Source organism: Mus pahari, chromosome 6 (assembly GCF_900095145.1).
Source record: "Mus pahari chromosome 6, PAHARI_EIJ_v1.1, whole genome shotgun sequence".
NCBI lineage: Eukaryota > Metazoa > Chordata > Mammalia > Rodentia > Muridae > Mus > Mus pahari.
Genome location: NC_034595.1, coordinates 66,571,938 through 66,597,525, shown reverse-complemented (window position 1 = coordinate 66,597,525; position 25,588 = coordinate 66,571,938). Strand labels below are relative to the sequence as shown.

The window sequence follows — 25,588 nt, the reverse complement described above, 5'->3', positions numbered from 1 at the left end:
CACAGGGGAAGGCCAGGGCCAAGTAGTAGGAATGGGTTGTTAGGGGAGCAGGGGTGGAGGGTATAGGGAACTTTTGGGATACCATTTGAAATGAAAATAAAGAAAATAATAATAAAAAAATAATTTAATATAAAAAACATGCACTATTATTCTAGTGGAGCAAATCTTTGGTACTGAATCTAATATTATTACTTCTATGAAATTTGGTGCCTCAGAGTTTAGCAATTTATTTGAAGATATGTTTTTTCTTTTTTTTAAAAATTAGAATGAATAAGTGACTGATCTCTAGTCATCATTTTCCTGAAGATTCTCCCAATTAATTTTTTTTTTTTTTTACTTAATGTGCCGAGGTATTTTACTTCCATATATGTCTATGTACCTCATGTGTATAGTAACCGCAGAGGGATAGAAAGGGTGTCAAATCCCATGGAATTGGAGCTACCCATGGTTGCTTCTGAGACGCCCACCGTATGGGAGCTGGAAATAGAACATAGGTCCCCTGGAGGGCAACCACTGCTCTTAACTAAATGGTAGAACTACTGTAGGATGTGTTGTAGCGAAAAACAGTAGTAAGTCTCTGGTTTCATTCCCCAATTATTAAAAAACAACATTCTTTTGGAGAGTTACGGGAGGAAGTAGATCAAGTACCTACCTACTCTGTGTTCATGCTTACCATAATATGGGTCAAATATAGAACTCAGATTCAGAGAAGGAAACAGTCAAAACTAAAATTCAGCAGTAGTCTTGGATGCCAAAGCTCTTTCCACTACTGTCTCCCACTCTGCAAGTGAAGAGTGGGAGAGGATCCAAGTAGGGAAGGAGAAAGGGTACAAGGTGAGCCGTTCCATTTCTTGGGACAAGATCAAATATTCACAGCATGACTAGATCTTTCAATCATTTACTCATCCAACAAATATTTGAAGTTGTAAAATGACCACAAAGTGGGCTTAAAGTTCAGACATATAGAGCGTGAATAGTTACAGGTAACTTTTGGTCTTTGATTTTGACAAAAGCTCAGAATTGTGGAAAGAAAGGAAAAAGTAGTGGGTTATGCATGTTGTGTCACAGAGGAAGATGAAGTAGTGGGGTGTTAAAGAAAATGTTTGGATGGGCGAAGGACCAAGTGAAGGGCAAACACACATTCCTGGCAGAGTGAATGGGCTGGTTTTCTAGAGATTCTTGTTAAAATATCTTTTGTGTATGCCTCTCTGTGGTCTTCACAACTGGGATTAACTTAGGGAAGACAATCATGAACCAGGTGAGGATAAAGATTCCAGAGAAGGGCTTATATCTGTCCCTTAACTTCTTTGTTTTTCTTCCTTTCTAAAAATTTTGTCATTTTTAAAATTTATTTTTTATTTCATTTTTTTCATGCAATATATTTTGACCATATTCTTTTCTCCTCCAACCTTTCCTAGATCCTCAGGACCTTCCTAGCTATCCACCTTCATGTTAATGGATAGACTCACAACCAAAACATTCTTTCTCTGCTTAAATAATTTCTCCATAAAATCCATAAATAAATGAGATAGCTGGAAACCATCTCAGCACTTTTCAGTTGATTGGCTAGTAATCCTTCAATACCTCTTTTTTTTTTTTTAACTTTTGCTTTATTTGTTCTGGGTGGATATTAAATTTTTTTCAGGCAAGGCATTATATATATAATTGGACTGATTTCTTTTTTAGAGTTTGCCCAATATGAGTTCAAGAAATATGTCTTAAATTAATGAATGACTGAATAGGTGATGGGCAATTTAAGTATTTAGGAAAGAAAGGTATTATTATTCTACTCAGTCAAGATAGTAAGGCACAGAAAGAGTCTGTAACAGGCTACGTATGTGTTGAGGCTGACTGAGTCTTGAGCCATCTGAATGCAACTGCACTGTCCCACCTGCTGGCACATCCATCCTGGATCAAACTGGAGTGTGATTGTGACAAGCCTCAGATAAAATGGAAGAAACAGCTGGATTTGGAGTCCAGATGCAAAGATGACTATGGGTAGAAACTCTAAGCAATTACATTCATCTGAACACGCCAATTACCATTGTCATCACTTCACCTTGAAATTAGGTAAATAGTATAAGCAGCCACACCTATTAAATGATTGGTAAATTAGAATGTGAATTTCTTAATATCCAGGTGAATGTCTATTCCATGACTCTACCTCATCAACAAGGATACTACATAACATGCAATATGTACTCAATAAATAGTTGTGAGTAGTTCAGAGAAATGAGAGTGGGTGTGCACATAGATGTTATCAATGTCAGCTACTAGGGATTTGTTTTTACTGTTTACCAAAGCTGGCATTCCAGATTAATAAACTTTGGATTCTGAGGTCAGTCTCTGTCTGTTTTTTTCCATTCCCCCTCCCACAAGTAGGTGTGTCCACCTTCTTATGACTTAAATGCAGATGCTCTAAACATTTAGTGACACTAGTGATCCAGAAACAACTAACCATGGCTTTTTTTGTATTTAGCCCTACAAGATACTTGGATGGTATCTCTGGGTTCTTCCAAGGGGCCTTCCTGCTCAGTCTATTTATCGTGTTGCTCAAGGCAGTCCAATTCTACTTACGAAGGCAGTGGCTGCTCAAGGCCCTCCAGAATTTCCCATGCATGCCTTCCCACTGGCTTTGGGGGCACCATCTGAAGGTAGGAAGAAGGGAGAGGGTGAAAGAGCTTGAAAAGATGAAGCTATGAGAGTTTAGCATTAGTATACAGGGCAGTCTGCTGAGTGATAAGCATGTGGTTTCTGAAGGACGCTGGGTTTACTTCTAAGAGTGGGCTTGCCTTAGTCATGTGGAGCATGATTTCTTTTTTAAAAGGACACATGATGACAATAGACTCAAATCTCAGGCTGTAGAAGGGCATGGGAAAATGTGATTTCAGCTACAGAGACACAACTAATCTAGGTTGTTCTCTGAGAGAAATTGTAGAAGTGATGATTTCTATGTTGTATATCAATTTCCTCTGAGATTGAAACTGCCCATTTTGGAGAGAAATGTCTGATTACACTACAGGGCATTCTAGAGGTAAAACACTCCATCTAGAAAGAAAGCCTCTTACAATAAAGAAAGTTCTATGGGGAGGTGAAACTGGCTGGATTCATTTGCCATTCCCATCCTCAAGTCTATGTAAGCAGTAAGACTGGCTGACTGTGCTACTAACTCTCAGTATAATGTAATTTGGTAAGGGTCTGCATGAAGAGGCATTCACTGAGGGCTCACACACTAGCCACATTTAAGAAGAGCAAAATTCAGAGTTACTACAGAACACAGAAGTTATTACCTCAGTCGCTTCTCTAAGGAGCTTTAGCTTCATCTAATAAGACTCCAGGATCTGGCCAGGACTAGTCCTGGGACACAGCAATGGTCTGAATGGAAGAAAAAAAAAAGATAGATCATCAAACCAACCCAATTTTCTACCCTTTCCTGAACACGCTAGGGTTATGCCCCTGTGGTGGTCCTGAATCTTCCATACCACACGAAGTACTAGATGTCAAAGAACATCTTCCTGAATTCAACTTTTCTTTGATGTCTATTCCCAAAGGACAAGGAGCTCCAGCAAATTCTTATGTGGGTAGAGAAATTCCCAAGTGCCTGCTTACAGTGTCTCTCGGGGAGCAATATACGAGTCCTGCTCTATGACCCTGACTACGTCAAGGTGGTTCTGGGGAGATCAGGTGAGAGTCCAAACTCATTACAGCTGTAGCATATCTGCCACCCAACATTCAAGACCCTAGTCTGTGTAAATTTAGAAAAGAGTGACACTTCAGCCACCAATGTCTAAATAATACCTACCATTCTTTCTGTCCAGAGACCAACATATGGCTAGCAAATACTTACATAGTTCTCATCACTTAAAATAGCTGCACAAGGTTTAAATTCTCATTCTCATTCTCTCTCTCTCTCTCTCTCTCTCTCTCTCTCTCTCTCTCTCTCCTATTTTTCTTTTGCTCTTAAAACATATTGAGTTGATATGTTTTACAAATTTCCCAAACATTATAATGACAGAGACTTTCAGCTGCTGGTACAATGAAGTTTGCCTTCCTAAGTCCAGCTAACTGGCAACACAAAGTCAAAAAGGAATGGGAGGTAGCTTGAGTGAAAAGGCAACAGCATGAAATCAAGAAAAAACTAATGATACGGTTGCTGAAATGGATGGACTGGTATAGAAGTTTGCTGCCCAAGCCCAATGACCTAATTTTAAGCCCTAAGACCCACACTGAAAATGGGGTGAATGAACCAACTCTACAAAGTTACCTTCTGAACTCCACACAGACACTGTAGTAGGTGCACTGCAAACAATAAATAAGTTTTAAAATTCTGAAAAACTAAAGGAAAGCTTGCAGTTTGAACACTATCCCCCATCTGGTCCTCAAGACCTGTCTTGCATTTCAGATCCAAAGGCTTCTGGAATTTATCATTTCCTTGCTCCCTGGATTGGTAAGTATATTAAAACAAGAAGTGTGTTTTCTTCACTGCTCTTTGGCTAATGGAGAACAATAGGTAACTAGTCACAAGTATCACAATCCAGACCTAAATCAAGCTTTATTTCTCTTCTTCCAATCAACCCTTAGTCCTTTTTAATGCTGGTGTGAGTGTGCATGATACCTGGATTCTGCAATATTATTTCTTCCAACACTCATTGCCAGACATTTTTATATTTCCCTCTTGACCTGATCCCAACACATTTTCATCCCTTATTTCACTTCTGTCTTAGTCACAACAGATTAATCAGACACTCTGGAAATCTCACTTTCTGTCTTTGTCTAAAAGAAAAAAAAAACTTCACTATTACTGAACTTTGATTTTCCCTTTTTTCATCTCAGTGAATGTAACCAAATGATTCCAGGGGTACCCTTAATTCCACTTCTGTCAGACACATTCACATATCAGTCTCTGACCCAGGCTATGGTTTGCTCCTGTTGAATGGGAAGAAGTGGTTCCAGCATCGGCGGATGTTGACTCCAGCCTTCCACTATGACATCCTCAAACCCTATGTCAACATCATGGCAGAGTCTGTCAATACAATGCTAGTGAGTTGCTCTGTCCCTTTCTCATTTTTTTACACCTCCTCAACAGCATACCTGCAATAACTCCACTCTTAAACACATTCTAGACATTCACATAGACTAATAACTCATGTATTGCTATAAAGTGAGTCTCCCACAAATGCATAAATTGGACAGCTCCTGCTCAGCAGAATGGAGCCACACACTTCAGAGAGCACTGTGGAAAGTACAGGACCAAGTGTTTACCACAGTAGACAATACACCGCACAGTATAAACTCCCTGATTTGGGTGGGACTGGACAGCAGCAGCTTTAAGATGTTATAAGACAAGAATGTCTTGGAACCCAGGTTTTCTGTGTGATCTTAAGTGACTCATGAGAAAGTAGACACCAGGTCCACATTCTCACACCCTTGCCTGACTGCCGCAGACAGACCAGGGTTCAAGTCCCTGTTCAGGTGCCAACTGCTGCAGACGGACCTTACTTGGGTCCCCAATCTGCATGGAACTTGGTCTCTGGTTGCAGGCGAGCAAGGATTTGGCGAATGTGGTTGACAAATAAATACGGACACAAGGGAGTGTGGTATCTGAATGCAATTTGTCAAATCGAGCATCAGACTATTTATACAGAAGAAAATAGGGAAGTTATACAAAACAGAGGAATGCGAACACGGAAGGACTGGTAGGAACCAACTGGGGTAGAATTCAATGTTAACAGCTGGGATCAAAACACAGCTCCACCTAAAGTCAGCTTAAATTTAGTAGCCTTGCCATAGTTCCTATAGTCCACCTTCTTCCTAGGTCATTGTAAATACTTGTGTATGGGTGTAACTCAGCTATCTATAGTTCTAAGTATCTACTCTGGTTCCTCTTTAGATCACAAACTTCCTTCTTCCTAGAGAATGGTAAATTCCTGTGTAGGGCAGTGACTTAGCTACCTAAACCCAGGGTCAGCTCAAGGACTGACTGCCTAGGATCTAACTTGACTATGTATTAAGGGAAAGCACATGGATCTGTTTTCCAACTAAAGCAAGGACATTGGAGCATTCATTATACAGGATGCCACGATTCCAGGAGACTAAGTTTCTGTGAACCTTTCGCCTCAGGACAGCGCCCAGGTTTTTTGGGGCCTGTTGCGCTTGTCACTACTCGAGAGAATGTAGCACCTGACAAATCATTATCTCATATTAGGCCTTACTTTCTGGCATAACCATATGAAAGATGAAATGTAATTAAAGTAACCAATAGCATGCTTGAGGCATGTTCCCCCGGGTCCACAGCCTTTCTTTTCCTTTATACATTTTATGCCATTCTATATTTGTATTTATATCCATTTTCATTTCTAGTTTACTCTCAAACAGTCAAAGGGATCATATTTATAAACTGAAAGATTAAACTTGTTTCTAAAACCAAATAAGCAATAATTGCACACCATGAGAAAATGATGTTTTGTTAGAGTTTGGAAGAAGCAGACATCAGATTACAAACATTTGCTTTGTGCTTTTAATTTGCTGGAAGCAAGTGAACTTAATAGAGAGGGACTCAAGACTGATTATCTATAGATAAAGAGAAAAGTATTAGTCTAAACACATTGTCTTGTTCTCACCACAGGACAAATGGGAGAAGCTTGATGGCCAGGACCACCCTCTGGAGATCTTCCACTGTGTCTCATTGATGACACTGGACACTATTATGAAGTGTGCTTTCAGCTACCAGGGCAGTGTTCAGTTGGATGAGTGAGTGACGATCCATTGTAGGGTCTGTGGTCTTATCAGTCTGTTTAGTAAGTTAGGATTTAAGTTCAGTCTGTTAGTGTTTAGTAAGAAGGAAGTGGGGCAGCTAAGACATATTTCTACAAAATGTAAGATTCTCACCCAGCCCTAGGCCAAACTTTAATTTCAAACCAGAACCAACACTGTGGAACTCTAGCAAATGTAGAAGCTCAGTTGGTCATCCATTATCTAAAGTTCCATGGTCAAAAGATCTTGAAGTTGTGTATGCCTTGGTATTGTGTGCCCCATGGTCAAAAGAATGACTATAGAGAGCCCACTCTATTATTATTGGGTCAGACACCCTAATCACCAGTATATTGTATCTTCTGTCCTCAGGAATTCCAAGTCCTATACTAAGGCTGTTGAGGATCTAAACAACCTGACTTTCTTTCGTATGAGGAATGCCTTTTATAAGTACAACATCATCTATGATATGTCCTCTGATGGCTTTTTTTCCCACCGTGCCTGCCAGATTGCTCATCAGCACACAGGTTCTGTCTTCTCCCCTCCTGCCTTCCTTCCTTTATTAGGCTCATCCCAAAGACATGATCATATATCTCAGACATAGTGAGTTTACCAGAAGCCTCTGCAGGGCTTGAGGTACACATGCAGGTTACTAAGATATAAGTTTTGGGAGCTAGAATGTTAGCATATAAGGTACATTATAAGAATTACCACCAGCTTTACTAGATTGGTGACATATTCAACAGCCTTCAACATGTGGCCCATGATCCTGAGTCAAGACTTGAGGTATATAAAATTGTATAGACTTCAAACAATGACTAAATTCATACCTGCACATATATCTAGGGTTCCACAAGACATGTTCAGGGATTATGTGTAGTGCAGTAGCTCTGGGTTCTGTCTGACAAGTGCTATCATGAGACAGATGGAGTGATCAAGATGAGGAAGGCTCAGCTGCAGAATGAGGAAGAGCTGCAGGAGGCCAGAAAGAAGAGGCACTTGGATTTCTTGGACATTCTCTTGTTTGCCAAAGTGAGTGGGGTACAGGGTTGAGATTCGGCCCATAAGCACAGATGAGATAAAAACTCTGTTCTCTCACCTGTATATTCATTCAGATGGAGGATAGGAGCAGCTTGTCTGATGAGGACCTGCGTGCAGAGGTGGACACATTCATGTTTGAGGGTCATGATACTACAGCCAGTGGAATTTCCTGGATTTTCTATGCTCTGGCCACCCACCCTGAGCACCAACAGAGATGCAGAGAGGAGGTGCAGAGCATTCTGGGTGATGGAACCTCTGTCACATGGTGAGAACCACTCACTTGTCTTTTTATAGGAGAGACCTTCTGGTCTTCCGAGCTGTGTGTGACTCTTCGGGATGGGCTTCATTTCAGGGACCACCTGGGCCAGATGCCCTACACCACCATGTGCATCAAGGAGGCCCTGAGGCTCTATCCACCAGTAGTATCTGTGAGTCGAGAGCTCAGCTCACCTGTCACCTTCCCAGATGGACGTTCCATACCCAAAGGTAACAAAATCCAGTCACCTACATGCTCACATGTGTTTCTGTTGTCCCAGCAAACTGGATCCTTACTTTAAAGTTGAGATGAGATTGTAAAGTTGAGACCGAGGAAGCCTCCTGGAAGAAATGCCACATTCTAGCTCCCAGGGACTAAGCCATCCACAAAGGAGTACACAGAGGATGGGAGGAGAGGTCCTTGGTCCTATGAAGGCTCAATAGATGCCCCAGGTTAGGGGAATTGAGGGTAGAGAAGTGGGAGTAGGTGGGTGGGTGAAGGAACACCCTCATAGAAGCAGGGGGAGGGAGGATGGGATAGGGGGCTTCTAGGGGACACCAGGAAAGGGGATAGCATTTGAAATGTAAATAAAGAAAATATTCAATTAAAAAATGTCATTCTCAGCCTTGAAATTGCAGTCACGTAATACACTCAGGGTTGAAAAAGAAGGACGCCAGTCTTGTAGTGGAAAGGTTTTGATTATGAGTAAAGGCAAATGAAAAGGATACAGGAATCCTATCCATGGGTGAAAAGTCTCCCAGTTTCTCAGGCAACTGAGGTGATGAAAGAGGGGAGCTGCTAAGCTCTGAGTCCCTTGTCATCATTGGAAAACACATGTTAGCAAACACATCCTTGGATATGATCCTGTCTCTGCCACATCCAAACAGTGGAAACATAAGAAAGATAATGAGCTTCACTGAGAATTTAGTATTTTGTGTGAAACTGGGTATAAAACAGTGCCTTTTGGGGGTGTTGGAAGGGGAATTGCATCTTGTTACCTAGTGTATGTTCCTCAATGGTGGGTGTAAGATGTTTGATGACTACGTGCTGTCATTGCACTTACTAGAAGCACCATATAACCTATTCTTTAATGCTGTCTGTTATCACCAGGCTTATGGTTTTCTAATGTATACTTCACTAAACTCCCTATCCCCAAGAGGATCATTAGCTCTACGTGGTGACTCTTTATACACAGGCCATTGTATATGCCATCGGGTATGGGTCTAGAGCCCTATTTCTTCGGCTTAATTATGTTTCGCTCCCCGTCTTCTCCCCTCCCACAACAGGTATCACAGCCACAATTTCCATTTACGGCCTTCATCATAACCCAAGTTTCTGGCCAAACCCAAAGGTATGAAAGTCTGGAGAAGACAGGAGAGTCACTCCCTTGCAACTGTAACCATTCTGTACCCTTTGCATTGGAAATGGGCTTGACGCCATCCATCCTGGCCCTGTGCTCTCTCTGCAGGTGTTTGACCCCTCTAGATTTGCACCAGATTCTTCTCACCATAGCCATGCTTATCTGCCATTCTCAGGAGGATCAAGGTAATGGTGGGAAAGTGTTGAAGGGAAAGGATGGAGGGTTGGAACATATTAATATTTTATATTTCTGATCACTTATGTCCCTATGTGGTCTACTTGCATGTATTTCTGTTGGTCTGTGTGTGTGTGTGTGGGGGGGGAGGATTGTATCATGTATATGTGTTTTGTGCCAAAAGGAAAGACAGCAGCAATTCAGTATAACACAGAAATTTTTTTAATTGTTTGTCCTGTGGCCACTGAAGCATCCATATAAAAATTAGAATATTTTGGTATTTTAACAAATTCTGAATTTCATATTTCAGAATTATATTCTTATGAAAATTAAGCCAAGAAAATTTAGTTTTCAAAAGTCTTAAAGGATAAATTTTTCTTCCTCAAAATTCTCATTATAGCCTCACAAGTTTTTTTTATTAACAGAACAGTTGGATGCTTCTATAAATCTTTAAAATATATGTGTATATAAATATACATGTAATAAACATATTAAGTATTATAATATGATATATTTCAAATTCTAAAAATTGTGTGGGCTCCTCTGTTAAAGTCATATATGTAAGAATTCACAGCTTGCTGTATGTTGGACACCAGGGCTATCATGACACATTCTAATTCTATGAAGCTTAAAGCACTGAATCAGCTCCCACAGAACAGGCTTCCTACTTGGCATTTCACTAGAAGACATATGACAGAGCTGATCTGTCTAACCATGAGGTTAAGAATCCTAACCAGTTAAAAGAATACTGCAGCCATTGGAGGATGGGAGAGTTGCAGGTAGCTAAGTTCCTAGTTTAAATATCCTTCTCCTCTATGCATATTGTTTTATTTTTAGAATTTAACTCACCTAATTCAAATGAAAAAGTATTTTGAAAATGTATTTTTCTGCCATGCTCCTTGCTGAGACAGGAATGCAGAAGTGTAGGCTTCTGAGCCCAGCTTAGCAACAAGACCAGAAGAGAATGCAGTGAGACACCTATTCTTGATGCAGCCACCATCCCTTCTTTCTGCCTTATACTTATGTGTCCCTCACTGACAGCTTATGAAAAGTTACACATCCCTTGCTGTCCTACAACCTGAAGTGTGGTGGGCCCTTGAGTAAAGCATCCAGGCTACCTTAGCATCGAGGAGGGGAAGAATACCAGCAGAGGAGAGAGAGCTAGCTGTCTGAGTCTTAGTTTGTTCCTTTGGGTGTGGTAGTGAGGGTGAAGAGAAGCATCTTTGGCAACTTCAGCAATATGAGCTGAAATAGGAAGTGGAGTTATACAGATAAGAAGTGATGACACAACAAATCTACACTAGGAATGGGTATGACTGGAGCATCTGTTCTACCTGATGAGCATAGGAGGAAGAACCTGGAAAGAGTGGCTGTGGAGGACAAAAGACCAAGATAAAAAATTGAAAATGCAAATAAGGACTTTTCTGTAATATGAGTAGATGGGTACAGATGGTGGTAGTCTGGGGGAAAATGAGGGATTGGAGCCTGAAAGCTGAGTGGGAGGAAGATGGGGGAACAGCTTGAGGCTCCCCAATCAGATGAATTCACCCCAAGCTTCTACTCTCATTCTAGATCAATCCATTTTTACACATAGATGATAATCCCCAGGATGGAGACCTACCCCTCCTCATATTGCTCTAAATAGAAATATTCACAGTGGAGATCCAGAAACTGTTAGTGGAGAGAATCAGCTAACTAGTGATTGCTTTATTAAGTAACTCATGCCCTTGGACTCTATGACCATAGAGCTGGCACTCTTCAAATGACATTCTGTACACCCAAGAATAGGACTAAGGTCAGAGAGAGAATCCTAGAGGAGCACAATAATTTATCATTGGTCAGGAGCCTATGCACAAAGATAAGGGATTGAGGTAGTCGTGTGACCTATAAGGAATGTGGTCTCAAAGCAAGGGAATAATTTAGGTGTGTGGCCTGTAAAGAAAACTATTAGGCTGATACCATCATGGGGAACCTCGATGCCCCTCAGGACTGAGACTAAAGAAACAATACTCGCTGTACTCAGAACAGGTCTCAGGCCACATCTCTCTTTATGTGTCTCTGCTTGGTTCAGGAACTGCATTGGGAAACAGTTCGCAATGAACGAGCTGAAGGTGGCTGTGGCCCTGACCCTGCTCCGCTTTGAATTGCTGCCAGATCCCACCAGGATCCCAGTCCCCATTGCAAGACTTGTGTTGAAGTCCAAGAATGGGATCCACCTGTGTCTCAAGAAGCTAAGATAATTCTGATGGAGTCAGGACAGCTCCAGAGGTCTGCGGCCTGCAATACCTGCGTTTGTCTCTGGCTTATCTACACATACTTTGCTTTCTCTTTGATTTCCATCCTTCTGCTCTCTGCAATGTGTCCCATCATCTCATCTTTCTGCCCTCATTTCTGTAGCTTTTCCTCTAGACGCCTTCCCAACTTGTGCATATACCTGTTTCCCATCTGGCTTTAACTCTGACCAGCCACTGAACCCGCAGCCAGCAGCCTGTCCTCCAGCCTGTTCACCCCTCATAACCATTGCACTGACAGAGAAAGATATATTTTAGAGGGAGACACTTGTACCTTTCTCTCCCTTCAGTTATTAGACTCTTGGGATAACGGACATCTTGAATTAAAATGTTCTTAGAAATTACATGCTGAGAGAGAATTAACACTAAAATCTGGTACCAGCCAGAGGAAGGAACTTGACTCAAAATAAGAGATTTTTTAGATATTTCTGTCTGTCTCATGGTTAAAATTAATGTTTGCCTGCTTTCTGGCACATGCCTCATCTTTTCTGTGAAGTAATAATACTGATACAGAAAGGTAGAGAGAAATGAGTGGTTTTGCTACTTTGGGCAAAACTGTAAAGAAATCCATTTTACTTCATCAATTTCTGTTTCCCTTTTTCATTTAAGACACAGGAAAACTACTCAGCATGAACTTCGGGGAGCCAGAGCAGTTTTGGCGAGTCAGGGAAGCATGTTGCCATCTGGTCCCCACTGTTAGAATGTGGGAGAATTCTCAGCTCCTGAGAGGTTGTTCTCTGCTTTTGACTCCTGGGCTGGTTGTGTAGAAATGCAGTTTGGTGTTTTGTGAAGCTAAGTAGTTTTCTGATTTTAACCTGGTCTTATTTATTTAGAGTACTCTGATTATTCACTTTACTGATTTGGAGAATTCCTGTTAAAATCACATGACATGGATGTGGAATCTTTTGTGACAATGGTATAAACTATAAAGAAGGGTGTTTGCCATCCATGCATAAAACACCAGGGCATCCAAGCTTATATGTCACTACAGCTAAAAGCCATATTGACCCTCACATAGTGAAAATAAATGACTTCAGCACCCCACTCTCACCAATAGATAGGTCATCCAGACAAAAACTAAGCTAAAGTTCTGGACTTAATTATGTCATAAACCAAACATACTTAACATATATTTTTGAGAACATCTCACCCAAACACAAAAGACTGGCCCTTTATCTCAGTACCTCATAGAACATTCCCCCAATTAACCACACACTCACACACACAGCAAGTCTCAACAGACAAAACAGTTAAAAGCTACACTTTGTACCCTATCTGATCACCATAGATTAAAGCTGTGTATCAACAATAGAACCAAAAGGAAAACAACAACAACAACAACAACAACAGCAGCAACAACAACAATAACCAGAAAGCCTAAAACTCATGGAAACCAAACAATGCACTACTGAAAGAAAAATGGGTCAAGACAGAATCAAGAAGAAATATAAAAACATTTTATAATTGAATGAAAATAAAAATACAATGGGATGTAATGAAGGCGGTTGTAAGAGGCAAGTTTATACTACTGAGTACCTACATAAAAATATTGGTGAAATCTCATATTAGTCACTTAACAGCACACATGAAAGCATTAGAACAAAAAGAAAAATAATGCCCCAAAAGAGTAGATTTGTTGATGGAAAGAAATAATCAAACCCAGGACTGAAATCAAGAAAATATAAACAAACAAAGCAATAACAACATTTGTCAAATAGTTTGACTCTGATTATTGTCTGTCTTTTCTGACAATGACTTGCACAAGCAACTTTTCACATTGGATAGGGCACTGACAACAGTCAGAAAGGATTTCAGTCATGCTCAGCTCAGCAAAGCAGTGAGTTTATTGGGATTACTTACCAAAAATATATTGAGGGATGACTTACTGGGCATGGGTGAACCAAAGTCAGCTGCATCACCAAAAAGTCTACCCCAATTGGGTGATGACTAATAAAAGCTGTAGCTTTGGAACTTAACTTTTAGGCAGGTCACTTGGTCTGTTTCTTCTTCGTCCTAATAGTGCCATTCCCTGGGCCAAACAAATACAAACCACCACATTCCACTCCCTGGCCTCCGTAAACCTGTCTGAACACATAAGTCTATGGGAGCCATACCTAAACATCTAGTTCCAGCTTGTACAGTCTTGGGGAAGGCCCTTGTGACCCACTGGAAGTTTCAGGAGCTTCATGGAACATTTTTTGTTTTTGTTTGTTTGTAGGTTTTCTGCTCTTTACTAAAAAAATATTCCCTTCACAGAAACCAGACCAGAGCTCACTGTTGTTCAAGCAGAAGGCAACAGGTGTTGCATCCCCTCTCGACCAGCAAGAAAGACACAACCACCAGTTCTTCTCAGTTTATTCAGGAACCTTGAACCATCTTCTCCCCCGAGCCCCAGGCTTCAAGCCCTTTTATATCATTTACGCTAACCAATTGTGGCAGGTCACATCACTTCACCAGGCATGCGGCCTCAGCCAACCAGAAAAGCGGGAACATATCACCACCAAATATGGACCTGTTTACCACAAGCTCGATAGCCAACAGGTGCCATCTTTTAAGGTGCCGCTTTGGGTAGCCCAGGGGAGGGGCCGTGGCCTCCTAGATATCCCCCTTTTCTCTTGTATTGCAAGCAAGCTACATGGGTGAAGGTAGAGGTCTAATTCCCCATATGCAAACATAGGGGACTTACACAAAGCCTTCCTCTGGGCTCACCACCCAGGGAGGCCTTGGTCAGCTCCCGTGTCATTTTTCTGGGGGAAGGACACTTGGACACTTAACCCTCAAGCAATTAGACATGCCTTCCAGAGGATGCCAAACAGGTCACTAGCTGTCCCCTGTGCAGTGCTTAGCCTGACATCCCATGGAAAGATTGAAAAGTGGCAAAGCTATTTCTTTATGGCAGCAAGCCAAATCTGAGGTGAATGTCCCACCTCCATGGCAGCAAAGGCCTGCACCACCATGGCAGAAGTGTGGGCCTGCGCACACTGCAACTGACATATACACCATGCACACAACATGCATATAGTACACAGCAAAAATTCCCCAGAAGACCATCCCTCCTCAATCCTTGAGGAAGCTGAAGGTCCTCTGGATCATCTTCAACCACTGCTGAGCGATGGCAATCTCCACATGGATGTTTCTGTTTTGCGGGACAAATTAGCTGCACGAGAAAAATTCTGAAACTGCACAGAGGTTACACTTAGCATTATGATTTGAATATATGGAAAGCAGTATTTTGGAAGCACAATTTNCACCTGACACAAAGACTAATTGCTCCAGAATATCTACAGTAAGAATCCAGTTTTTGGCTGAGAGTTAACAAGGGAGTTGAGCTTTAACAAGGGAGTTGAGCCAGCTGCTTTGATTTAAGTGGTAATGAGGGCAGTTGGCTCAAACATGGGTCAGGGTCCCCACCGTCAGATGACCCATCCGAACTTCCCTCCTCACTCTCCCATTCTCCAGCCTCTCCTCTCTTCTGCTGGCTTCTCGCCCACACCCTTCTGCCTCTGCTGCATGAGCCCTTATACCGTGGACATAATTTTGGACGTCTCACGGGAGCTGCAGTAGTTGGCTGTGGGCGATTGGGAAAGCAATCTCTTTTAAAATACCCAGCCTGGCCACAGGAAAACTTTTCTAACTTGGCAGCATACCCTCCACTCCTGTCCGCCAGGCAAGATTTAATTAAATTCCAAATTGTGAGTTTCTGACAAAACTCACTTTAATCCGGTCTGGGTTCATCCTGAGAGGCGGGCTGGCTGAAATGGAATGTGCGAGAGGAAAATGGAGCCAGGACAAGATTTTCTGTTCGAGGCTCAAAGTTTAATAACCAAACTCTGTTTAAATAACATGGAAAAATTCCCAGCCCCCTCCTCAATCTTTGAAGTTGCTGGCGGCGGTCTGATCCAGTCTGATCGTAGGCGGGTCCAAGGATCAAGGCAGGTATGAATGTCTGTTGGCATAGGCGGTCCAAGGATGTTGCATTCTGGGAGATCCGGGGGGGGGTCCTCTCAGTAGGCGGTGGAGGCACAGCAACTCTCTGGTGGGTCTCAGCGCCTGTAGGGGGCTGGTGTTTTGAAGGAGAGTGATTAGTGTAACAGCAAGGTAGGCTTGGCGGCAACAAGGAGCTGTGAGACCCCAACACCAAATTGCTAGCAGCTGCACCAACGTTCTTACTTTCATTTTTAAAGCAATCTCCTCCTGCTCTCTTTACTTTTAACTTTGTCTCTGTGCCAAGAACCTTATAGTCCCAATCCGGGAACTTTATAGTCTCAATCTGAGAACCTTATTAAATAGCCCCTGCTCCGGGATCCTTCAAAATTCGTCCCTGCTCCGGGATCCTTCACCTCTATGCTTCCCTGAGGTCCTTCCCCAAACTCCTGGGATTGTAAGTCCTACTTACCTCGGACTTACCCTGCCAGAGAACCCAGACTGCTGAAAGTTCTGAACTCTTCGGTGGGGGAGTCGGGTCCCCGTATGGGCCACCATTTATTGCATCCCCTCTCGACCAGCAAGAAAGACACAACCACCAGTTCTCTCAGCAGTTTATTCAGGAACCTTGAACAATCTTCTCCCCCGAGCCCTGGGCTACAAGCCCTTTTATATCATTTACGCCAACCAATCACGGCAGGCCACATCACTTCACCAGGCGCATGGCCTCAGCCAACCAGAAGAGCAGGAACATATCACCACCAAATATGGACCTGTTTACCACAAGCTCCATAGCCAACAGGTGCCATCTTTTAAGGTGCAGCTTCGGGTAGCCCAGGGGAGGGGCCATGGCCTCCTACAAACAGGGGAAGGCAAAGCACTCACTCCCTTTCAGCAAGAGCAGGGCAGGATACAGAAGGCAATCTGCAAATGTCTAGGATATGCTCCTTCTGCTCCCCAGGCAGGCAGGGCTGCAGAAGGTGCCTGCCTTCTCCCAACACAGCCAGTCTGGCAGATGGTCACACACAGCCCTTTCTCTTTTGAGACTGGTCACAGAATGAGCTGGGCTCACGACTGCTGAAACTCCTCATCACCCCATCATGACAACGCTGGGCTCCTCTTCTTCCTCCCCTGTTTCAGATGCCTCTTCAGAGCTGCTGGCATGCTGTTCCTGGAACTGACTGGGGTTTTCCTTCTGTTTCTTCTGTTCAAGTTTCATCTTCTTTGCCAGTAACTTCTCTGGAGCTTTTCTCCAGTGCTTTGTAGTCTGCTCCTCTGCAGCAATTCTATTCTTTTCTAGTCTCTTCTGAAACTCTGCATCCAGTTTTTGCTTCTCAGCCATGGCATCCATGTAGTCCTGCCACTGGTACTCTCTCAGCCATAGGTGCCAATACATGTGGAACTCTCCACTGCCAGCCCCAGAACTGGAACCCATGACATCTCGGACAAATTCTGAAGGAGCTCGAGGAGCCCATTCATTCATTTTCTCTGGAACTGGAACTGCTTTGTCTGGGTTCTTCATCAGCTGCTCTAGCTTGAGCTTCTGCTCCTTGGACACATTCTTGGGGATGATGAGCATCTGTGGCTCTTTCTTGGGCCTGGGCAGTCTCACAGAAGTGGCAGCAGGACTTCCCATAGCAGTTTTCCTACTTCTTCACGAATGCTGTCGGTGGTCACTCGTCTTGATGGCGACAGAAGCATCATGGAACTTTTATGTTGTCTTTATTTTTATGCTATAAAGAATGTCTTAGGGTTTCCATTGCTATGAAAAGACACATGACCAAAGCAACTCTTATAAGAGATAACATTTAATTGGGGCTATCTTACAAGTTTAGAGGTTCAGTCCATTATTATCATAGCAGAAAGGGGCTTCTAGGTAGGCAGGAGAGAGTTCTACATCGTCATCCATAGGAAGCCAGGAGCAAATTGGCTCCCAAGTGGCTATCTGGAGGGTCTCAAAGCCCACTCCCACAATGACACACTTTGTCCAACAAGGTCACAGCTACTCTAACAAGACCATACCTCCTCAGAGTGCCACTTCCTGGGTCAAGCATATCTCAACCACCACAATGAAGTATTTCCATTCAGGAGAAATAAGTATCCAAATATGCTACTCTTTCCTCTGGCTCTTAATTTTTTTCCTTTCATTATTGCTCAATTTTCTGAGCCTAAGAGAGTGTAATATAGATATTTAATTCCTTCTCTCTCACTCATGACTGATTATTAGGCCACATTACTCTAGCAACATTTAGTCTCAGGTGCTTGAGGCTATACTTCCTATTACAGGAAAAAAAGTTACCTTACATAGAATCTGACAATAGCAGTAACCTATGGGGATAGGTGCAAATATTACAAGACGATTTGACAAGTGCAAAACAACAGTAGTGGTCTCCTCAGTTGGGACTTCATTCTTCCCAAAGTGTCAGATGTCAGTGTGGTGATACTTCTTTCCCAGCATCCTCTGATTCATTCCAAGACTATGAAAATCAACCAGAAGTGAGAGAGATTCCAGCTCAACCACAGCCTTATTTTTCCATAGTCTGTGGCCAAAGCACACTGTTTTCAGCACTAAGGACTTTTCATCTAATTTTGGCAGGCTTTTGAGGATGCTTTGAGACAAATGCATATGAATTTGAACTAGGAAGGCCAAATCCCCTCTTCAGAGACAATTTCTTGGTAAATTCAAACAGTTTGTGACAACTCATCAACATAATGTATCTGCAGAAGGCATTTGCTCCTCTATGATACAGAGGGAGATATCAAATAGTTATTTTTTCCTAAAAGATCAGAGACCGAGAAGGTACCCAGTGGTGTATACTGGATAGGTTTGTGTTGAATCCCATGATGATAGGCTGGACCCAAAGCATTTGTCCTCTTTGTAACCTCATCCAGGTGTATCTTATCTGCTGGGCCATGTATTGGAAATAGGATTGACAATAGACTGAAACCAGTTCCCCCATTAGAGCTCTATCGGATACAGACACTTGATTTTGAAGGGTTATCCTCTTTAAACTTTGTGTCTTTAAACTTTATAATGTCATGGTGCAGTACTCATGATCAAGGGAGATCAAACTAAGAAAAGTATATATCTTTACTTAAGTATTTAACTTGAGATCTACCCTGGCTACATTTGAGGATGAGAACCAACTGTTTGGAAGCCTATATCCACATTAGTGTGTCTATAAGTGGAGCCAGGCCACCTGGAAAGTTTAACAAGCGAGTGTGTTCCCTTCTACCAAAAGGCCAAATAAGAGGATATTATGATATTATGATTTGTATTTCCCACTAGCGGTCACTTTTTTATCCTTTAGTCTAACTTTAGGCAAGACTCAAGTAAAGAAATACATCACACATGTTCTTTTTTAAAGTCTGGGTCAAACTGATAGGATCTGAGGGTGCTTTGTTGCCTCTTTATAAGAGAAAAGGAGTATATTGGAACACCTCCAATGTTCCCTTTGTACCAGTCCCTGTCCCAAGAGCATCCTCTGGAACTCACTTTATCTTTTTTTTAACCTCATTAGTGGCAATAGAAAAGAAGAAACTTTTTGGAACAGTTACTCTTATTAATGGAGACTTGAATTCTCTGTCTGACTTCCTCATTAGCAACTGTAAGAAGGAGAGCCTACTATGTTCTTTTTTAATTTTTAATACATATTTTATTTATTTATTTTTATTAGATTTTCTTTATTTACATTTCAAATTTTATCCCCTTTCCTCATTACCCCTCTGAACACCCCCCCCCATCTCATCCCCTCTCCCCCTGCTCACCAACCCACCCACTCCTGCTTCCTTGTCCTGGCATTGGCGTACTCTGGGGCATAGAGCCCTCACAAAACCAAGGGCCTCTCCTCTCATTGATGTCCCACAAGGCCATCCTCTGCTACATATGCAGCTGGAGCCTTGAGTCCCTCCATATGTACTCTTTGGCTGGTGGTTTAGTCCCTGGGAGCTCTGAGGGTACCGGTTGGTTCATATTGCTGTTCCTCCTATGGGGCTGCAAACCACTTCAGCTCCTTGGGTTCTGTCTTATCTACGTGATTCCACATGATCTTAATACCCTTTGATCTCAATAGATTCTGCATTTTCCAGGTGAATCATAGCCTGTTTGTGTAGGACCTGCCATCCAAAACAAATAAAGACTGCAGCCATGAGCTTTCCTACCTGCCATCTTTGTTCCCAGAATAATGATTCTGAGACTTAATTATTTATGAATAAATGCCTAGGCCACAAGCTTTGGGTTGTTCCCTGACTAGCTCATAACTTATACCACCCATTTATTTATTCCAGTCTCTTTCTGCCACATGGCTATTTACCTCTTCTCAGTTCCATCTGTCTCCTCCAAGTACATGGTGAAAGTTCCCCATCTCTGACTATCAGAGTTCCCATCTCTCTATTTCCCACCTTCTACTTTCTGCCTTTCGCTAAGGGCCATCAACTTTTTATTGACAGGTGATGCTTCCACACACTACATAAGATTTTATCCCTACAAAAGACCACCAGGGTAGTATATATTGAGCCTCATGTGTCTGGGAAGCTTAAGGTAGCTTCTAATAATTATATGAGCTAGGGAATATCTTGGCCTCTCTGTGTGTTAAGCTTCTGCTTTTGTCTTAAACGTTCTTTCTGATGCCTCCACCTCCTGCAAATTCATAATGTATCCATCCCTATTATGCTTCTCAATCTAGCTAGAAAGCAAACGTGACAGTTCACAAGGTGAATTTCCCATTTAGAGAGGGCTACCAGTTGGGCTGCATGGCACAGGAGAGCCTCTGTGAAATTTACCACATGTAACTTATATTTAAATCCTTGCAGTTGAGAGAATAGCAAACACAAAACACAAAAAAAATACAAAGAAAACAAAGTTGGAGGGAGATGGCCTTAGAATGCTCTTTTTCATTAGCCTGTCTATATTATAGCAACCACAAAGTAAAAAAAAAAAAAAGCGTGGGAATCTTTTTGTGCACTGTGTAAAGGTTGTCTTCCTAATATTCAAATGTTTATTTCTGTACTGGCAGAGAGATGAATACTGTCTAGACTTCGGTATTGTTACTTTTAACGAATCATCACCTGCCTCAGTATTTTGTAAATAGATATCCCCATCACCTTCTGTTTATTTTTAAAAAGATCTGATGACCAATGGCTGAGTCAGGAGAGGAAACACAGGATGCCTGGGCAGAGATGGGCTCAGTGGGAAGAATCAGGCACAAGAGGATTGAGCCAGCAGACACAGAGGTGGATGGGAGTGAACATGAGCAGAGAGGTAGACCAGGTCACTTGGTGAGATGTTGGAAGAATTAGATCAGCTGGGGGCAAGGGTAGCCTAAGTTAAAGGCCTAAGCCTTTAAAATCTAGAAGAGTCTCTGTGCCTATATATAGATGAGACTCTGTGAAAGTCAACAATAGCAACAACAACAACAACAACAACAACAACAGCAACAAAATTAAGAGCATCCAGGGAGCACAATGCAAGCCAGAAAAGTGTGGAGCAAAGAAATCTTGCTGTGTGTTTGTGTGTATGCGTGCGTGCATTCTATCTCAAACAGACCTGAAAATTTAGATAGAATAAGCATCAAGACCCATGGAACCTGCAACAATCTCCAGCCTCCCACCCAAGCAGGCTGATCCCATCTCAGCTGCCACATCTGTCCCCACTGGTAGAAGTCAGTCTGGCAACTGGCATCCTATCTTTTGGGACCTTGAGATCTGTTCTTTTCCAAGACAGCCTGCTGCAAATTCACATGAAATTTTCTGGGTCTAGCTATCTCAAGGATGACAGTGCCCCCTAGTGGCTGGTCAGTGTTGGAGCCACACCCAAGTCTCCTAACTCAAGTAGCTCAGCTAGTTAACAGAAGTGTTGGAAAATTTTGAGTCTACCAAACATAGCCATCATTCCGACCTTAAAATACTTCATGTCCAAAATACATTTTTCACCTTGTAAATGATTAATGTTAGATAACTTGTGTGATATACAGTGTTGCTCTTTGGCATTCATTTTATTGAACACTAGGGCCAGAAGGGTACTGAATTGCTGTAGAATAGTTTCCCTCTTACATCATACTACACACTTAAACATGCTTAAAATGTGTTTGTGTTTATTGCTGTGTAATTGGTACATAATTATAATCATTTGGCTTGAAAATCATTATGCTAGTTTAGATGGAAAAACGGTCATTTTTACGTGAACTGCTGTGAACCTTTTAAGAATTGACATTTGTTTCTTTAAAAATATTGTGCAAATGGAATATAACAATTCACCTTTACTCCCAGCCTTATCCTCTGTGTTAATTTTTATATCTCCTGTTCTTTACCTTTTTATAACATAATATTTTTATTGATTATGTAGATATTTCACATAATGCATCTGATCAAATTCACTTTCCAGCCTTCTCACGTCCACCTCGGAACCCTTGTGACCATCCCCTCCTCAAAGTCCAAATCACAAAACTGAGCCACTAAAATATTCAAAACAAATAAGACTAAGTTAAGATCTGAAAATCCCCTTTCCTTCACCAGTTCACCAAGCAACACTCAAGGGTCAGAGAAGTAGGGAATAACTCGAGGCAGCTGAGCATCCTTTCTCATCAAGTCGTGGATAGTTCCCTGGTGTGGCAAACTTACCCAATAGCTGGCTTAACAAAACTGTTTGGGAACTTCCTGTATTTTAACAGAAACTAAGAAATATATTTGGGATACCCATAGAGGTCAATAAGTTAGTAAGGTGCCATGGGAGAATTTCAAGGAAAGGGAGAAAGTAGGGGTATAAAGGATTTAAGGGGGGGGTAATGGAGCAAGAAGGGTTAAATTTAAGTGCAATGGAAGGGCAGGGAAAAGGAGAGGATACAGGAAGGAATAAATAACAAAACATTTCAAAAAAGTCATATGGAAATCTCTCTACTACTGTAGAACACACACATACACACACATCTATAGGAAAAGTCACAATGGAATTATCCTATTGTAGGTATAATTTTTTTAACCTACTTTCAATAAGGGTTCAATCTCTCCTCTAGCCCACCAGCCAGCAGAGGTAATGGAAGAGAAAAGTTATTAGGATATGGGGGAAGTAGACCTATTCAGCAATAGTTCCTTGTGGGTGAGCTCGATCTTCTTTGGTAGCAATTTAGTCTGATAGAAAACACCAAATACAATTCAGCAGCTACAGACCAGTCCTCTAAACAGGCAGACACCAGGCATGAAGCAGCACCTAGAGTTTAGTCCTTTCAACAAGCAGACACCAGGCAGCTCTAGCTGATTTCTGAAGAAACAGCCAGGCTCACCAATGAGCCTAAGGCAAGGCTTAAGAAGCAGCAAGCTGCCACAGGAACCTCATGAGCACTTTTTGGGCAAGTTTCCCTCAATGGCAGCATTACCACAAGTTGAACTCAACAACGGTATGCAAGTTGAACCAATACATGGCTGTCTTTAGCGAAGAATAGTGATGTGGAGCAAACCACACCAATGCTCAGTGCTTGTCTTTCACTGTCTATTTATACTCCGTCATGGATCCTTTCATGTGTTTCCTGTGTCAAAACATCATTTCACCTGTGTCTGCTTCAGGAAAACATTCTTTCCCATGTCTGCCCTAGCAAGACATCCTTTCACCTCTGTGCCCCAGCAAACCATCATTTGATATAACTAACTTCTCAAAGAAACTAGAAGTTTCCATATCACCCAATAATGAAAGAACAACACTCCCACCAATACCACAGTCTAACAAATAAAAATCCCAGAGCCAAGATAGCTTACCTCTTATGTATTTGTTGGCCAGTGAGGTCCCAGACATCCTGAAACATTACATTACCTTCTAGAATTTGATGGTAAGACCCTATAGTTGAAGATATCACATACTTGAGTCCCCAAACATGGATATTTCAAGCTGGAATTCACCCTAAAGCATTATTATTTCTGGCTAGCCTTCATAGTGCTAGAAAGTTCTAAACATGAACCAGAGGATAAAAGTAATAGACAGTCTTACCTAGCTGTGAGTCTTGTGAGCTACAATAATGACTGGTCTGGTGAGATACCCATTGCTTCAATAGTGACACAAGTATCATGGGAGTAACCAACCTATTTATGTTTAAATTTAAGTTCAGCTCCATAATATAAAACCCATATCTGCCACTATTGTTGTTTGAATAAAGAAATTATGATTATAAAAGACTAGTAGAGAACTACCTATTATTACTTTGCCAACTAGGCATCATATTAAAATGACTCCTAATGAGTTATTGTTCAACCTGTAGATTAACACATCTTTCAGTGCTTAGCAGAGAAGCTTCTATTTGCAGTAGATGACAATTAAAGATCCACAACACTCAAGATTCAGAGAATCAGAGAGTGCAGAATGCTCTGCTCTAAATGGTACATCTATATGATATCCCCTTCTTCCATGTCTCTGAGATCACTGTGGGAGGTGAGGAGGAAAGACTGTAAAATGCAGAGATGCAGAAAATGATGTCCTTTGAACACAACAGGACAGGTGCACATATGAACTCAGTGACTGGACAGTATGCACAAGTCCTGTATAAGCTCAAGTCAGACCAAATCCTAGCATGAAAAGTGGGGGTAGACATGAAGTCCCATCCCTAGCTGAGGAGATGTTGACAATTGATAGCTGCTGGGAAGTGAGAGTGTCGCCTATGATAAATTGACCATACCCCATTGACAGACCACACACCCAAGAATGTATAGAGAGCACAAATTGGACTTGATGGGTCAAAAGCAAGAAGCCATGAGTTTGCTGGGTAGGGAAGGTGGGATGAATTTGGGAGGATTTAATGGAGAAGGTGGATATGAACATTGTGTGGAGTTATCAAAGAGCTGATAAAACTTATTTCAAATGCTAAAATATAACCCAAGTTAAGTAAGAGAAAAAGTAAGAAGAAAAAGAAAAGAAAATCAAAGAGGATCTTTTTCAGATAGGTGTTCGCTGGCTCTCTAATTTCAATAGAAAACTTCTGTAGTGACAATTGTGAGTAGCTGGAGGTATGTGAGTGGGGAGGAGGGGTAGATTACTGCCGCCTTGCACATCTGCTAAAACACCAGTTACTGCAGTGGAATGTTAGTGCCCCTCAGTTGTGACTTGGAGATGAAAAGACCACAAGCAAAGAAATTGCAACAGAATTCAGAGAAAGCTACTGGAACTGAAAAGAAACTTTAATAACTTTTAGATGTAATACCACCTTATAAGATCAGTTGTATTTTCTAATATCAGCTAGTATTAACTAGAAAAATACAATAAAACCATGTCTGTTTTTAAAAAAGAAAAGAAAATTGGTAATGGAAAATGAATTTATTTAGAGTTAGGTCAAAACAAGATAAATGCTACTGGTTTCCCTCCATCCTTTTTTTAAAGAAAATTTTATAGAAAAAAAACTGAAGTGAATCCCAGGAAATCTGCATATGTTAATTTAACCACAAAATAAGCTATCAGAATGGTGTGGAATCACCCTTGTGCATCAAGTTCTTCTTCTGACTGGCACTAAGAATATTGGTTTTGTTTTACTACCAGTGTAGGATTTCTAGGAGCATTGATTCAATAGTCTGGAAATCACAAGGAGGGATACAGGTGTCTCCCTTTAGTATCTATGCATCCCTGGGGGCAATGGTTATAATCATCGAATATCCTGGAGGTTCAGGGGTTATGTGGCCAGTCAGAGAGACAGCCCAGTGGAAGATAGGCACACACAAGCTGGGAAGGAATCTGGAGGAGAGTTAGAGAAAGAAGAACAAGAGAGAATGGGCAGGAGATATTACAGGTAGCGTAGGAGAAGTGGGACAGGGGACAGAGAG

General features: G+C 41.7%; 1 protein-coding gene, 1 long non-coding RNA gene and 1 pseudogene across 3 annotated transcripts; 1 reads left to right on the top strand and 2 right to left on the bottom strand.

Annotated features, from left to right (window-relative positions):
• Window positions 1-1,667: 1,667 nt before the first annotated feature.
• On the bottom strand, window positions 1,668-22,984 carry LOC110322861. The gene is made up of 3 exons (XR_002380607.1): window positions 22,778-22,984; window positions 3,291-3,375; window positions 1,668-2,648 (listed from the first exon to the last, which is right to left on the bottom strand). It is a non-coding gene; the product is annotated as an uncharacterized LOC110322861 (long non-coding RNA).
• On the top strand, window positions 2,460-12,766 carry LOC110322859 (cytochrome P450 4A14). 2 transcript variants are annotated; one of them, XM_021199726.2, is made up of 12 exons: window positions 2,460-2,654; window positions 3,552-3,684; window positions 4,403-4,447; window positions 4,913-5,040; window positions 6,626-6,750; window positions 7,123-7,277; window positions 7,676-7,782; window positions 7,866-8,056; window positions 8,144-8,277; window positions 9,334-9,398; window positions 9,516-9,592; window positions 11,653-12,766. In XM_021199726.2, the coding sequence occupies exons 1-12, from the start codon at window positions 2,460-2,462 to the stop codon at window positions 11,819-11,821; spliced, it is 1,524 nt and encodes a 507-aa protein (XP_021055385.1). In that variant the 3' UTR covers window positions 11,822-12,766. The 2 variants fall into 2 exon arrangements, with proteins under 2 accessions (XP_021055385.1, XP_021055384.1); XM_021199725.2 differs by having other exon boundaries at window positions 2,460-2,672; window positions 11,653-11,931.
• On the bottom strand, window positions 16,887-17,432 carry LOC110322860 (annotated as a pseudogene).
• Window positions 22,985-25,588: the final 2,604 nt, after the last annotated feature.